Source organism: Brassica rapa, chromosome A05 (genome assembly GCF_000309985.2).
Source record: "Brassica rapa cultivar Chiifu-401-42 chromosome A05, CAAS_Brap_v3.01, whole genome shotgun sequence".
NCBI classification, from domain to species: Eukaryota; Viridiplantae; Streptophyta; class Magnoliopsida; order Brassicales; family Brassicaceae; genus Brassica; species Brassica rapa.
In genome coordinates this window covers 262211-279738 of record NC_024799.2, presented here as the reverse complement: position 1 = coordinate 279738, position 17528 = coordinate 262211, and the positions used below count along the sequence as shown (strand labels likewise).

Below are 17528 nucleotides of genomic sequence, written 5' to 3'. Positions count from 1 at the left end.
TCGGATGAACCCTATCTACAAAGTTCGGCTCCTATTCAATGCATTAATGGTATTGGGATGATTAATTTGGCAGACTTAATTACGATTTCCCAAATTAAATTAAATTAATTTTGGAGTATCATATAGGAGTACTACATGTTGTAAGATAAATTGATAATGGTTATTTGTAGTGAGATGTGTCGTTGGTATTTAATATCAACAATACTTAGCTCTCTTTTTTTAAGTTGAGGCACTATGGACGTAAAACTCATCCATCTCCTCAATCGGGATCGAACCCCCTCGATTTCTTTGCAACACACGTAAGCAAAAAAACTCGAAAAACCATATCATAACGTTTTTTTCTTCTTCTTTTTTTCGGGGCATGTCATAGTGTCATACCTTTAAAACTCAAATGAAAAATATTTAGCTTACAAATGTTATTCTATTTCCTAGTTGTTACCTGACCCGGTCCAGGATGGAAGCCCAAAATCATAGGGGCGACTGGGTCGTAAGTCTTGATTAAACTTAAATTCTTGTTGGTAAACAGAAGAGTGTACCTGTATTCTTTAAGATATAGAAAAATTGCACCCTATAACCAAACAAAAATCTCAGATTAAATAATTAACCAAAACTTTCATCTCTTCCTATCTCTCTCTCCTCTTTCTAGAAATCTAATTTTGTTTTTATTTTGTTTTTTTCACCAATTCTACCTACGATTAATGGAAGCAGTTTGATGAAAAAAAATGATAGCAGGTTTAATGAAGGAGTTGAACAAATCAACTGCACTATATTCTCTCCGCATAGGCATAAAAAGCAAGACATATAACTCATGGTAGAGATCAGACTGAAGAGCAAGCTTGGCAGGATGATCGATGTTTGTGGTTCCTAAGGTTTTTCATATGGAGAAAGCTAAAGGCGACAACATAGACAATCGTCCCCAGATGAACAAGCATGTATGTAGAGTTGGTACTCCTTGTATAATAAATCACTGATACTCTCAACTTCTTACAATTGTGTTTATGATTGTAGGGTCTTCATCGTCTATAACAAAGTTTAGTATTGCATAATAGCTAAGTTTTCTTTGTTCTTGGAGATTCTCGAAATAAAACCAACCAATATTAGCTCGACTATATAGTTGTTCGAGCGAAGATTAGTTGGGTTTTGGTATACTACTAAAAAAACTTGCAATTAGGAAAATGAATAGTAGTACTATGTACTATGGTCTTTCTCAACACAATATGAAACGGCAAATAAATGGCATGTGGGGAACACGTAGTTAAATGAGCAGTAAATGGGAAACATATTTTTGTTGGTTGTCCTCATACTTTCGTGTAATGTGTTAGATAAGGAAACTTGTAAAATTTAATTCTCTAGTGATTCCATAAGATCCCTACGAATATATAATTGGTAGTTCAGTATTTGTACTGCCAAAGGATATGGCCGATGATACCTCTTAATTAGGTTGTTTGCATGTATATGTTAACCAATGTGACTCGTTTCACTTGATTAGGACCAAACACAACCGGAGCTAGACATTAGTTTTACATGGGTCATTTATTCATTTATTATAGCTAAAAAGGGAAGTGTAGTATTTGAACTCAAGACATGGGGTCATAAAAGAAAGTTTTACCAGTTCACCACAATAATAATTATGATAACAAGCCTATAACTTAAATTTTATAGATTTCATGTGGGTCCTCTTGAACTGGCTCTGCCACTGAACACAGCGACTACATTTTATCACTTTGTTTTAAGTTTCAAATTTAAAATGACCTCCTTTTACATTTTGCTTCGATGCACATATAGAAAGCAAACGGGTGATAATTCTACAAGAGGAAGATCTAATCGAGAGTTTTGAGGTTTTTTGTCTACGATTTCTCTTAATAACAAACTTTTTTGCCATTAAGGTAAAAAAATGAGTATTACAACTTGTAGTTTGGACTAATCAATATATAGTGTGATGTGAGGAAACTTTGTTCTCGTAATTTTGATATGATGTATGCATAGTTGAAATGGTGCCGGCTTATCGCTAATGTAAGCTTACGCATATTTACGAAGGCACACGTGTTATGTAGTTCGAGCAAAGCGTCAAAGACCATCTGGTCAACCTCAACGGATCAAGATTCGGATATTTATATATTATATTCAGATTATGCGATTACTATTTGATCTACGTATTCACGTGACCATCAACAACTATATACATCTCTCAATTTATGCATACACGTAGGTACATACACAAAAAAATGGTTAAGAAATCAAAAGAAAACTTTTTAAAAAGAAAAAGCGATGACAATGATCTAGTTAGGCACACACTAGAATTAACGTCTAAAAGAACCACGAAAAGGAAAAGCGATGACAATGATCTAGGCAGGCACACTATACAATTAGCGTCTAAAAGAACCACGACGAGCCTAAACGGACCGATCACGAGTCTCTCGACGGTGAATAAGCCACGACTTCAGTCTCCTTCTACGCCAACGTGGCACCTCCTATACCATACACGTGTCATCATCTCCATTCCCCTCGAAAGCTCGAGCTCATTAGTCATCTTTTTAATTAATTGTCGATCTTTCGCTATAAATACCAACTCAGTCACTATTCCTTCTATTGTCTGTAACACAGTAACTTATGGCGTGCATAGACACACTCTCTCTCCCATTTGCTTGACTTTTGTGGTCAGTGAGAGAATCATAAATAGTCACACGTATATATAACCACCGCCGGAGAAGATGGGAAGAGCGCCGTGTTGCGAGAAGGTCGGGATAAAGAGAGGGCGGTGGACAGCGGAGGAAGACCAGATTCTCTCCAGCTACATTCAATCCAATGGCGAAGGCTCTTGGAGATCTCTCCCCCAAAATGCCGGTAATAACATTTAAACATTTTTTTTGTTTTTTTCAAATGGTAGACTACAAATACAACAATACCATGTAACATGAACTTCAAACTACGGCACTGAGTTAGAGAGAAGAGAAGTAATCCTGGCTCTTTTCGTAATCTCATGAAATCATGGATTGTTAGTTAGTTTGGGTTAACTATATTTTTAGTGTAAGATGAGAAGTTTAATCTCAACACTAATCTCGTCTCAGTTTCATTTCTGTCTTTGGTTATTGGTCAGTGTCACAGTCACAGTGAGTTGTGAATGTACGTATGTATATAAAGTGCTGCCACGTGTGCGCTTTAAAAAGTTGGATGTATGCACTTTATATATATGGTGTATACATTACAGACTAATGTTTATTGGGAAATGCAAATAGAGGCGTATTTGATATCTTGTCCTTTGTATATTATAGCATGAATCAGATCAAATCCATATGACCAATTTTGATTTGATATCCAACTCGCTTTAAAAATCTAACTCGCTTTAAAAGACATGATTAATTAATGCAGTTGTTGAGATAATTTGTAGTTGTGTATGTATATGATATACGAATACAAGGATCAGAATGCTAAAGAACTCGTGAGTAGTCATATCATTATCATATATCAGACCCCATATTTATTTAGACAACAAATACATTAAATAGTTCAAAAATAAACCTGTACCAAAATAAATATCTTAAATGCTTACTTATATTTAAAATTCGACGTGTATTATTACTTTGTTAATTTTTATTTTTTTGTAAAAAGGATTAAAAAGGTGTGGAAAGAGCTGTAGATTGAGATGGGTTAATTATCTTAGATCTGACCTCAGGCGTGGGAACATAACTCCAGAAGAAGAAGAACTCGTTGTCAAAATGCATTCCACTTTGGGAAACAGGTACAAGTGTCCATTAATTTTCCAATCTATTTTCGGACAAATGATTTATATTCAGAGTATCATATAATAATGATTGCTTATCGACCAAATAAGTAAGGCTTAATGTTATTATTATTATTTTTGTTAGAGGATATTCCACTAAAATGCATGTAAATAATACAAGCTATGATTTTTCATTCGAATTTAGAAAGACATAGCAGCAGGAGGTAGATGTTTGCGTTTACACTTAAGACTTAATTTTATTCTCTCTTTTAGCTTAACCATCTTTCGTTGATCTAAGTCAGTAGATTACAAAAGTTGTTTTCATCAATTTTTATTAATGAAAGCAGATGAAGAAATCCAACAAGGTAGAATAGTAAAAAAATAACATAATAAGGCATTAGGCAAGACATATCATGATTTTTTTCGTTGTGGGTCTCCCTCTCGATGCTTTTACAACCCTTGGTTGTCAAAACTTTTTCTCTTTTAGTTGAGACAAACTAAAAGGACTCTAATAAATGTATATTTCACATTATTGCATAAGCATTAATTCGAGTATATATGACATTTTAAATATATTTTTGGCTTATCATGAGAGCTAGTATGTATTGATTTCGTCACAAATGACATTTCGTTATGTGATTTCTAAGTTTATGGATATCTTATAGTTTATATAGCACTTAGTTAATTTATATAGAAATTTAATGATATTTTTTTCCTTTCAACAACTTTCATATATAGTCAATGCACAAAGCATCTTTATTAGCAGTTTGAATAAAATTTAATAATACTAAAAACTTCTTTATGCTCTTCGTTTGTTTTTGGCTTGGCAGGTTGGTTAATCTTTCCTTGCACTGCTTTCTTATTACCTGGAATAGTGCCAGACCCTTTAAAAAAAAATCTTTTAAACGTAGATCCGAGTCACCGTCACTCATTATTAACATTGGTCACATTGCGTGAGTAATTTCTAGTAGTACTATATATGCATGTATTTTTAGAAGCATGGTTTGATCAGCCGTCATATCAACGTTTCTGTTGATTCCCATTGGGCCACGAAGTTCCCTTATTCCTCGGAAAGATATTTTTGTTTTGTTTTTAAGGTTGTTCATAAATATAAAAAATTGCTAGTAGAGGGTTAATAATATTTGATACTGATCTAATATAATGCAATATTAGGTGGTCACTGATTGCGAGTCATCTACCCGGGAGAACAGACAACGAAATAAAAAATTATTGGAACTCTCATCTCAGCCGTAAACTCCACTACATCAGAAAGTCTCACGACGTCCCCGCCGTAATCATGAACGCTCCTCCGACGTCACAACGTCTGCCGGAGAAACGGAGACTAGGGAGAACCAGCAGATCCGCCATGAAACCCAAAACTCACAAACCAAAAACTAGAAAAACTAAGAAAACGTCTGCATCGCCAGAGCTAGACTCCAACGTAGTAGTTAACGCGGTGGTGGGAGAAGAGGCATTAATGATAGAGTTAAGTGGAGCCGAGGCTGACCTAGGACCACGTGATGACTACTACTATGGAGCGTGTCACGAAGTAGGAGACTGTTGCAATACTAATAATAATAATAATAATCTCATGAGCATTAATATTAATGGTGACAGTGGAGTTTTGTCCTTTGATGAACATGACATCATTGATCTTTTGTTGGACGAGTCAGATCCAGGCAACGTGTTTACATCGAGTGTTGGTGATGGGGAGTTGAGTCCTTTAGGAGACTCTACGATAGCCAGAGGGTCATCAGAGACTTCAAACCTAGGTAACCTCGAATGTCTTCAGCCTTGTCGGTCGGTGGAGTCGTTTCTCAACTACGAGCATCAAGTCAACGATGCGTTGACGGATGAGTTTATTGATTGGGACTGTGTTTGGCAAGAAGGTAATAAGAGCAATAAACTTTGCGATGAGAAAGAGGCTTCTGATCCAGTGGTGTCGTGGCTTTTGAACGGTGACGATGAGGCCACGATCGGGCAAAGTAACTGCGAAAAATTTGGGGAACCGTTGGATCATGACGAGGAAAATGCGTTGGTCGCTTGGCTTCTGTCTTGAAGATGTTAATGATTTGTGTTAAGTTTGTAGTCTTTCGTGCAACTACAGTTGGAGTCCACTCCATGTGGTGACGGTGTCATCTCAACTTGTGCGCGTATGCCTTCTGGTATGCTTATTGCAATAAAACGGGTTTTGAAAGATCAAAATAACATATCATCGTTTCTAAAGGAAAACCTATATATTTTCCCGTCCTACTTATTACCATTTTTTATGTAATTTAATAAAGAGGTACAAGATGTATGAGTAGAACCGTTTAAAGTATATGAACTATTAGCAATTAGGATGCATTTACGAGTTTTCATAACACAAAATTATAAAAGGGAGGGACCAATATAGTATTTTCGAGGGAACGACCCACGCATTAAATTTATGTTCGGAAGATTGATTTATGAAATACCAGTTGGCAACTTGGCATTTACAACATAAAAGTTTTTTTTTTATTATTAAGTTGATATTTTGAATAACATAAAACAGTCTCTTTCTTATAGTCCTACTTGGTTCCATAATCTTTGGAACGCCCACGTGATGCCATGTACTTTTTTTCTTTTCTATTTTCTTAGAATTTCTTCTTGCAGTCTTGCTTCTTCTCCTTTTGCCACCACCGAGATCGATTGGACCAGAACGGGAGGTCCGTTGCCTTCTAATAGTACACTGAAGTGTACACTGTAGCATACACAAAGGCGTACACGTACATTAAGATATACACCATAACATACACTTAAGCGTACACTGGAGCACGAAGGCATACAACAGGCGTACACATGGTGTACGGTGTACAATGTGGTGTACGTTGTACAATGTAATAGTACATCGGAATGTACACCGTCGCATACATTAAGGTATATATCATAGCATACACTAAAGCCTACACTGGACATATACTGGGGTGTACCCAAAGGCATACACAAGGGCATACACCGCAGTGTACACCAAGGTGTAGAACATAGTGTACCCCAAAATGTACGGTATACACTATATTAGTGTATACCAGTACACTAGGTGTACATCGCAGCGTACACGAGAGTTTACGGTATATACTCTAGTACACTAGATTATACACTGTAGCATACAATAGAATGTACATCGAAGCGTATACTAGAATGTACACCATAGCATACACTAGAATGTACATCGGAGCGTACACTAGAATGTACATCGGAGCGTACACTCGTGCTTATACTGGACGTACACAATGATGTTCACAAGAGCGTACACATGGGCACTCACCGGAGTGTACACAAGCGCATACACTGGAGCGTACACTACAGTGTACACTAGAGTGTACACGGTTGTACACCATATTGTACACCATAGTGTACACCATAGCGTACATTATGGTGTACATCGGAGTGTACACTGTAATGTACATGTGAGCGTACACTGGAGCGTCACATGTGCGTACACGTCGTACACCTTAGCGTACACTAGGGTGTACACTATAGCGTACACTAGGGTGTACACTATAGCGTACACTAGGGTGTACACTATAGCATACACTAGGTTGTACATCAGAGCGTACACGTTAGCGTACACTAGAGCATACACGGCGAACACCGGCGTACACATGGCATACATTTGGGCGTACATAGGAGTGCACACCAGACGTATATTACAATGTACAACACCATAGTATGCAACATAGCACACATTGTAGTGTACAACTTAGCGTACACTGTAGTGTACAACGTAGCGTATACAAAGGTGTACAAAGTAATGTACATCGTATTAAATTAGCAGTTAAAAAATTAAAGACAATATTCATGTATATGAAAGAGAGTTTATAATACATTAATAAAAATATATAATGTGATTAAAAATTTTTACACACCACTAAACAGAGAAAACTTCATTATATAGGGTATTTACCCAAAATCAAATTTCGTTTGGGTGTTAACATTCATATTTTGAGATAAAATTTAAAAATTATGACAATCTTGTTTTATTGCATAATTGCATCCTGCACTGACATAGGATAATGGTCAAAAAGGTTTAAAATATTTTGAGATCTTGTGTCCATTTCTCTGGAGAATATATATTTATAGTGGTTAGTCCAATGATTTAAACAATATATAGATTTTATTAAATTAATTGTTAAAAAAATTAGAGTGATGCCTATGTACCATGAATGAGAGTTTAATATATATTAAAAAAAATGTAGAATGTGTTTAGAAATTTTAAAACAACACTAAAGATCATAGGCTTCAGTATGTAGAGCATTTACCGAAAATTCAATATTTTCGTAGGGGTTAACCCATAGATTTTGAGAAAAATTTAAAAATATGAAAATACTGTTTTAATGCATAGTTGCATCCTTCACCAACATATGATGAAGTTCAAAGAGGTTTGGAACTTTTGTTGTCTCTGTTTCTCTAACAAATAACGATTTTATTGTGGTTTGTCCCCAATTTAGGGACTGTTAAGAAGTTTTAGTAAATTAATTGACAAAAAATTAAAACGATGCCCATGTACCATGAAAGAGAGTTTAATATACATTAATACAAATTTAGAATGTTTTTCTAAATTTTAAAACAACACTAAAGATCATAGGCTTCAGTATATAGAGCATTTACTGAAAATTCAATATTTTCGTTGGTGTTAACCCATAGATTTTGAGAAAAAAATCAAAAATTTGAAAATACTATTTTAGTACATAGTTGCATCTTTCACCAACATATGATGAATTTCAAAGAGGTTTGAAATTTTTGTTGTGTCCGTTTCTCTAGCAAATAACAATTTTATAGTGGTTAGTCCACCAATTTAGGGACTGTTATGAAGTTTTACTAAATTAGTTGACAAAAAATTAAAACGATGCCCATGTACCATGAAAGAGAGTTTAATATACATTAGTACAAATTTAGGATGTATTTAGAAATTTTAAAACAACACTAAAGATCATAGAGAGAATTTACCGAAAATTTAATATTTTCGTAGGGGTTAACCCATATATTTTGAGAAAAATTCAAAGATATGAAAATATAGTTTTAATGCATAGTTGCATCCTCCACCAACATATGATGAAGCTCAAAGAGGTTTGGAACTTTTGTTGTCTCCGTTTCTCTAGAAAATAGCGGTTTTATAGTGGTTTGTCCACCAATTTAGGAACTGTTATGAAGTTTTACTAAATAAATTGACAAAAAATTAAAACGATGTCCATGTACCATGAAAGATAGTTTAATATACATTAATACAAATTTACAATGTGTTTAGAAATTTAAAAACAACACTAAAGATCATAGGCTTCAGTATATATAGAGCATTTACCGAAAATTCAATACTTTCGTAGGGGCTAACCCATAGATTTTGAGAAAAAATCAAAAATATGAAAATATTTTTTTAATGCATAGTTGCATCCTTGACTAACATATGATGAAGTTCAAAGAGGTTTGAAACTTTAGGTTGTGTCCGTTTCTCTAGCAAATAACGATTTTATAGTGGTTTGTTTACCAATTTAGGGACTGTTACGAAGTTTTAGTAAATTAATTGATAAAAAATTAAAACGATGCCCATGTACCATGAAAGAGAGTTTAATATACATTAATACAAATTTAGAATGTGTTTATAAATTTTAAAACAACACTAAAGATCATAGTCTTCAGTATATAGAGCATTTACTGAAAATTCAATATTTTCATAGGGGTTAACCCATAGATTTTGAAAAAAATTTAAAAATTTGAAAATACTGTTTTAATGCATAGTTGCATCATTCACCAATATATGATGAAGTTAAAATATGTTTGGAATTTTTGTTGTGTCCGTTTCTCTAGCAAATAACGATTTTATAGTGGTTAGTCCATCAATTTAGGGAGTATTATGAAGTTTTACTAAATTAATTGACAAAAAAATTAAAACGATGCCCATGTACCATAAAAGAGAGTTTAATTTACATTAATATAAATTTAGAATATGTTTAGAAATTTTAAAACAACACTAAAGATCATAGGCTTCAGTATATAGAGCATTTACTGAAAATTCAATATTTTCGTAGGGGTTAACCCATAGATTTTGAGAAAAATTTAAACAGATGAAAATACAGTTTTAATGCATAGTTGCATCCTTCACCAACATACGATGAAGCTCAAAGAGGTTTGAAACTTTTGTTGTCTCCGTTTCTCTAGAAAATAGCGATTTTATAGTGGTTTGACCACCAATTTAGGGACTGTTATGAAGTTTTACTAATTTAATTGACAAAAAATTAAAACGATGCACATGTACTATGAATGAGAGTTTAATATACATTAACAAAAATGTTGAATGTGTTTAGAAGTTTTAAAACAACACTAAAGATCATAGGCTTCAGTATATAGAGCATTTACCGAAAATTCAATATTTTCGTAGGAGTTAACCCATAGATTTTGAGAAAAATTCAAAAATATGAAAATACTGTTTTAATGCATAGTTGCATCCTTCACCAACATATTATGAAATTGGAACTTTTTTTGTTTCCGTTTCTCTAGCAAATAACGATTTTATAGTGGTTAGTCCATCAATTTAGGGAGTATTATGAAGTTTTACTAAATTAATTGACAAAAAATTAAAACGATGCCCATGTACCATAAAAGAGAGTTTAATTTACATTAATATAAATTTAGAATATGTTTAGAAATTTTAAAACAACACAAAAGATCATAGGCTTCAGTATATAGAGCATTTACTGAAAATTCAATATTTTCGTAGGGGTTAGCCCATAGATTTTGAGAAAAGTTTAAAAATTTGAAAATACTTTTTTAATGCATAGTTGCATCCTTCACCAATATATGATGAAGATCAAAGAGGTTTGGAACTTTAGGTTGTGTCCGTTTCTCTAGCAAATAATAATTTTATAATGGTTTGTCCACCAATTTAGGAACTGTTATGAAGTTTTACGAAAATAATTGATAAAAAATTAAAACGATGCCCATGTACCATGAAAGATAGTTTAATATACATTAATACAAATTTACAATGTGTTTATAAATTTTAAAACAACACTAAAGATCATAGACTTCAGTATATAGAGCATTTACCGAAAATTCAATACTTTCGTAGGGGTTAACCCATAGATTTTGAGAAAAAATCAAAAATATGAAAATATTTTTTTAATGCATAGTTGCATCCTTCACTAACATATGATGAAGTTCAAAGAGGTTTGGAACTTTAGGTTGTGTCCGTTTCTCTAGCAAATAACGATTTTATAGTGGTTTGTCTACCAATTTAGGGACTATTACGAAGTTTTAGTAAATTAATTGACAAAAACTTAAAACGATACCCATGTACCATGAAAGAGAGTTTAATATACATTAATACAAATTTAGAATGTGTTTATAAATTTTAAAACAACACTAAAGATCATAGTCTTCAGTATATAGAGCATTTACTGAAAATTCAATATTTTCGTAGGGGTTAACCCATAGATTTTGAGAAAAATTTAAAAATTTAAAAATACTGTTTTAATGCATAGTTGCATCTTTCACCAATATATGATGAAGTTAAAAGAGGTTTGGAATTTTTGTTGTGTCCGTTTCTCTAGCAAATAACGATTTTATAGTGGTTAGTCCATCAATTTAGGGAGTATTATGAAGTTTTACTAAATTAATTGACAAAAAAATTAAAACGATGCCCATGTACCATAAAAGAGAGTTTAATTTACATTAATATAAATTTAGAATATGTTTAGAAATTTTAAAACAACACTAAAGATCATAGGCTTCAGTATATAGAGCATTTACTGAAAATTCAATATTTTCGTAGGGGTTAACCCATAGATTTTGAGAAAATTTAAACAGATGAAAATACAGTTTTAATGCATAGTTGCATCCTTCACCAACATACGATGAAGCTCAAAGAGGTTTGAAACTTTTGTTGTCTCCGTTTCTCTAGAAAATAGCGATTTTATAGTGGTTTGACCACCAATTTAGGGACTGTTATGAAGTTTTACTAATTTAATTGACAAAAAATTAAAACGATGCACATGTACCATGAATGAGAGTTTAATATACATTAACAAAAATGTAGAATGTGTTTAGAAGTTTTAAAACAACACTAAAGATCATAGGCTTCAGTATATAGAGCATTTACCGAAAATTCAATATTTTCGTAGGGGTTAACCCATAGATTTTGAGAAAAATTCAAAAATATGAAAATACTGTTTTAATGCATAGTTGCATCCTTCACCAACATATTATGAAGTTCATAAAGGTTTGGAACTTTTTTTGTTTCCGTTTCTCTAGCAAATAACGATTTTATAGTGGTTAGTCCATCAATTTTGGGAGTATTATGAAGTTTTACTAAATTAATTGACAAAAAAATTAAAACGATGCCCATGTACCATAAAAGAGAGTTTAATTTACATTAATATAAATTTAGAATATGTTTAGAAATTTTAAAACAACATTAAAGATCATAGGCTTCAGTATATAGAGCATTTACTGAAAATTCAATATTTTCGTAGGGGTTAGCCCATAGATTTTGAGAAAAATTTAAAAATTTGAAAATACTTTTTTAATGCATAGTTGCATCCTTCACCAATATATGATGAAGATCAATGAGGTTTGGAACTTTAGGTTGTGTCCGTTTCTCTAGCAAATAATGATTTTATAATGGTTTGTCCACCAATTTAGGAACTGTTATGAAGTTTTACTAAAATAATTGACAAAAAATTAAAACGATGCCCATGTACCTTGAAAGATAGTTTAATATACATTAATAGAAATTTACAATGTGTTTAGAAATTTTAAAACAACACTAAAGATCATAGGCTTCAGTATATAGAGCATTTACCGAAAATTCAATACTTTCGTAGGGGTTAACCCATAGATTTTGAGAAAAAATCAAAAATATGAAAATATTTTTTTAATGCATAGTTGCATCCTTCACTAACATATGATGAAGTTCAAAGAGGTTTGGAACTTTAGGTTGTGTCCGTTTCTCTAGCAAATAACGGTTTTATAGTGGTTTGTCTACCAATTTAGGGACTGTTACGAAGTTTTAGTAAATTAATTGACAAAAAACTAAAACGATGTCTATGTACCATGAAAGAGAGTTTAATATACATTAATACAAATTTTAAATGTGTTTATAAATTTTAAAACAACACTAAAGATCATAGTCTTCAGTATATAGAGCATTTACTGAAAATTCAATATTTTCGTAGGGGTTAACCCATAGATTTTGAGATAAAATTAAAAATTTGAAAATACTATTTTAGTGTATAGTTGCATCCTTCACCAACATATGATGAATTTCAAAGAGGTTTGAATTTTTGTTATGTCTGTTTCTCTACCAAATAACGATTTTATAGTGGTTAGTCCACCAATTTAGGGACTGTTATGAAGTTTTACTAAATTAGTTGACAAAAAATTAAAACGATGCCGATGTACCATGAAAGGACTTTAATATACATTAATACAAATTTATAATGTGTTTAGAAATTTAAAAACAACACTAAAGATCATAGGCTTCAGTATGTAGAACATTTACCGAAAATTCAATATTTTTGTACGGGTTAACCCATAGATTTTGAGAAAAATTTGAAGAGATGAAAATACAGTTTTAATGCATAGTTGCATCCTTCACCAACATATGATGAAGTTCAAAGAGGTTTGGAACTTTTGTTGTCTCCGTTTCTCTAGAAAATAGCGATTTTAAAGTGGTTTGTCCACCAATTTATGGACTATTATGAAGTTTTACTAATTTAATTGACAAAAAATTAAAACGATGCACATGTACCATGAATGAGAGTTTAATATACATTAACAAAAATGTAGAATGTGTTTATAAATTTTAAAACAACACTAAAAATCATAGGCTTCGGTATATAGAGCATTTACCGAAAATTTAATATTTTCGTAGGGGTTAACCCATAGATTTTGAGAAAAATTCAAAAATATGAAAATACTGTTTTAATGCATAGTTGCATCATTCACCAACATATTATGAAGTTCATAAAGGTTTGGAATTTTTTTCGTTTCCGTTTCTCTAGCAAATAACGATTTTACAGTGGTTAGTCCATCAATTTTGGGAGTATTATGAAGTATTACTAAATTAATTGACAAAAAAATGAAACGATGCCCATGTACCATAAAACAGAGTTTAATATACATTAATATAAATTGAGAATGTGTTTAGAAATTTTAGAACAACCCTAAAGATCATAGGCTTCAGTATATAGAGCATTTACTGAAAATTCAATATTTTCGTAGGGGTTAACCCATAGATTTTGAGAAACATTTAAAAATTTGAAAATACTGTTTTAATGCATAGTTGCATCTTTCACCAATATATGATGAAGTTCAAAGAGGTTTGGAATTTTTGTTGTATCCGTTTCTCTAGCAAATATGATTTTATAGTGGTTAGTCCACCAATTTAGGGACTGTTATGAAGTTTTACTAATTTAATTGACAAAAAGTTAAAACGATGCACATGTATCATAAAAGAGAGTTTAATTTACATTAATATAAATTTAGAATATGTTTAGAAATTTTAAAACAACACTAAAGATCATAGGCTTCAGTATATAGAGCATTTACTGAAAATTCAATATTTTCGTAGGGGTAGCCCATAGATTTTAAGAAAAATTTAAAAATTTGAAAATACTTTTTTAATGCATAGTTGCATCCTTCACCAATATATGATGAAGATCAAAGAGGTTTGGAACTTTAGGTTGTGTCAGTTTCTCTAGCAAATAATGATTTTATAATGGTTTGTCCACCAATTTAGGAACTGTTATGAAGTTTTACTAAATTAATTGATAAAAAATTAAAACGATGCCCATGTACCATGAAAGATAGTTTAATATACATTACTACAAATTTACAATGTGTTTAGAAATTTTAAAACAACACTAAAGATCATAGGCTTCAGTATATAGAGCATTTACCGAAAATTCAATATTTTCATAGGGGTTAACCCATAGATTTTGAGAAAAATTCAAAAATATGAAAATACTGTTTTAATGCATAGTTGCATCCTTCACCAACATATTATGAAGTTCATAAAGGTTTGGAACTTTTTTTGTTTCCGTTTCTCTAGCAAATAACGATTTTATAGTGGTTAGACCATCAATTTTGGGAGTATTATGAAGTTTTACTAAATTAATTGACAAAAAAATTAAAACGATGCCCATGTACCATAAAAGAGAGTTTAATTTACATTAATATAAATTTAGAATATGTTTAGAAATTTTAAAACAACATTAAAGATCATAGGCTTCAGTATATAGAGCATTTACTGAAAATTCAATATTTTCGTAGGGGTTAGCCCATAGATTTTGAGAAAAATTTAAAAATTTGAAAATACTTTTTTAATGCATAGTTGCATCCTTCACCAATATATGATGAAGATCAATGAGGTTTGGAACTTTAGGTTGTGTCCGTTTCTCTAGCAAATAATGATTTTATAATGGTTTGTCCACCAATTTAGGAACTGTTATGAAGTTTTACTAAAATAATTGACAAAAAATTAAAACGATGCCCATGTACCATGAAAGATAGTTTAATATACATTAATACAAATTTACAATGTGTTTAGAAATTTTAAAACAACACTAAAGATCATAGGCTTCAGTATATAGAGCATTTACCGAAAATTCAATACTTTCGTAGGGGTTAACCCATAGATTTTGAGAAAAAATCAAAAATATGAAAATATTTTTTTAATGCATAGTTGCATCCTTCAATAACATATGATGAAGTTCAAAGAGGTTTGGAACTTTAGGTTGTGTCCGTTTCTCTAGCAAATAACGGTTTTATAGTGGTTTGTCTATCAATTTAGGGACTGTTACGAAGTTTTAGTAAATTAATTGACAAAAAACTAAAACGATGTCCATGTACCATGAAAGAGAGTTTAATATACATTAATACAAATTTTGAATGTGTTTATAAATTTTAAAACAACACTAAAGATCATAGTCTTCAGTATATAGAGCATTTACTAAAAATTCAATACTTTCGTAGGGGTTAACCCATAGATTTTGAGATAAAATTAAAAATTTGAAAATACTATTTTAGTGTATAGTTGCATCCTTCACCAACATATGATGAAGTTCAAAGAGGTTTGGAACATTTGTTGTCTCCGTTTCTCTAGAAAATAGCGATTTTAAAGTGGTTTGTCCACCAATTTATGGACTATTATGAAGTTTTACTAATATAATTGACACAAAATTAAAACGATGCACATGTACCATGAATGAGAGTTTAATATACATTAACAAAAATGTAGAATGTGTTTATAAATTTTAAAACAACACTAAAAATCATAGGCTTCGGTATATAGAGCATTTACCGAAAATTTAATATTTTCGTAGGGGTTAACCCATAGATTTTGAGAAAAATTCAAAAATATAAAAATATTGTTTTAATGCATAGTTGCATCATTCACCAACATATTATGAAGTTCATAAAGGTTTGGAATTTTTTTTCGTTTCCGTTTCTCTAGCAAATAACGATTTTACAGTGGTTAGTCCATCAATTTTGGGAGTATTATGAAGTATTACTAAATTAATTGACAAAAAAATGAAACAATGCCCATGTACCATAAAACAGAGTTTAATATACATTAATATAAATTTAGAATGTGTTTAGAAATTTTAGAACAACCCTAAAGATCATAGGCTTCAGTATATAGAGCATTTACTGAAAATTCAATATTTTCGTAGGGGTTAACCCATAGATTTTGAGAAACATTTAAAAATTTGAAAATACTATTTTAATGCATAGTTGCATCTTTCACCAATATATGATGAAGTTCAAAGAGGTTTGGAATTTTTGTTGTATCCGTTTCTCTAGCAAATATGATTTTATAGTGGTTAGTCCACCAATTTAGGGACTGTTATGAAGTTTTACTAATTTAATTGACAAAAAATTAAAACGATGCCCATGTACCATAAAAGAGAGTTTAATTTACATTAATATAAATTTAGAATATGTTTAGAAATTTTAAAACAACACAAAAGATCATAGGCTTCAGTATATAGAGCATTTACTGAAAATTCAATATTTTCGTAGGGGTAGCCCATAGATTTTGAGAAAAATTTAAAAATTTGAAAATACTTTCTTAATGCATAGTTGCATCCTTCACCAATATATGATGAAGATCAAAGAGGTTTGGAACTTTAGGTTGTGTCAGTTTCTCTAGCAAATAATGATTTTATAATGGTTTGTCCACCAATTTAGGAACTGTTATGAAGTTTTACTAAATTAATTGATAAAAAATTAAAACGATGCCCATGTACCATGAAAGATAGTTTAATATACATTAATACAAATTTACAATGTGTTTAGAAATTTTAAAACAACACTAAAGATCATAGGCTTCAGTATATAGAGCATTTACCGAAAATTCAATATTTTCGTAGGGGTTAACCCATAGATTTTGAGAAAAATTCAAAAATATGAAAATACTGTTTTAATGCATAGTTGCATCCTTCACCAACATATTATGAAGTTCATAAAGGTTTGAAACTTTTTTTGTTTCCGTTTCTCTAGCAAATAACGATTTTATAGTGGTTAGTCCATCAATTTTGGGAGTATTATGAAGTTTTACTAAATTAATTGACAAAAAAATTAAAACGATGCCCATGTACCATAAAAGAGAGTTTAATTTACATTAATATAAATTTAGAATATGTTTAGAAATTTTAAAACAACATTAAAGATCATAGGCTTCAGTATATAGAGCATTTACTGAAAATTCAATATTTTCGTAGGGGTTAGCCCATAGATTTTGAGAAAAATTTAAAAATTTGAAAATACTTTTTTAATGCATAGTTGCATC

General features: G+C 31.3%; 1 protein-coding gene across 1 annotated transcript; it reads left to right on the top strand.

Moving 5' to 3' along the window:
• Positions 1-127: 127 nt before the first annotated feature.
• On the top strand, positions 128-6067 carry LOC103866378 (transcription factor MYB12). Its single transcript, XM_009144286.3, has 3 exons — positions 128-2844; positions 3610-3739; positions 4895-6067. The coding sequence occupies exons 1-3, from the start codon at positions 2712-2714 to the stop codon at positions 5778-5780; spliced, it is 1149 nt and encodes a 382-aa protein (XP_009142534.1). The 5' UTR covers positions 128-2711; the 3' UTR covers positions 5781-6067.
• Positions 6068-17528: the final 11461 nt, after the last annotated feature.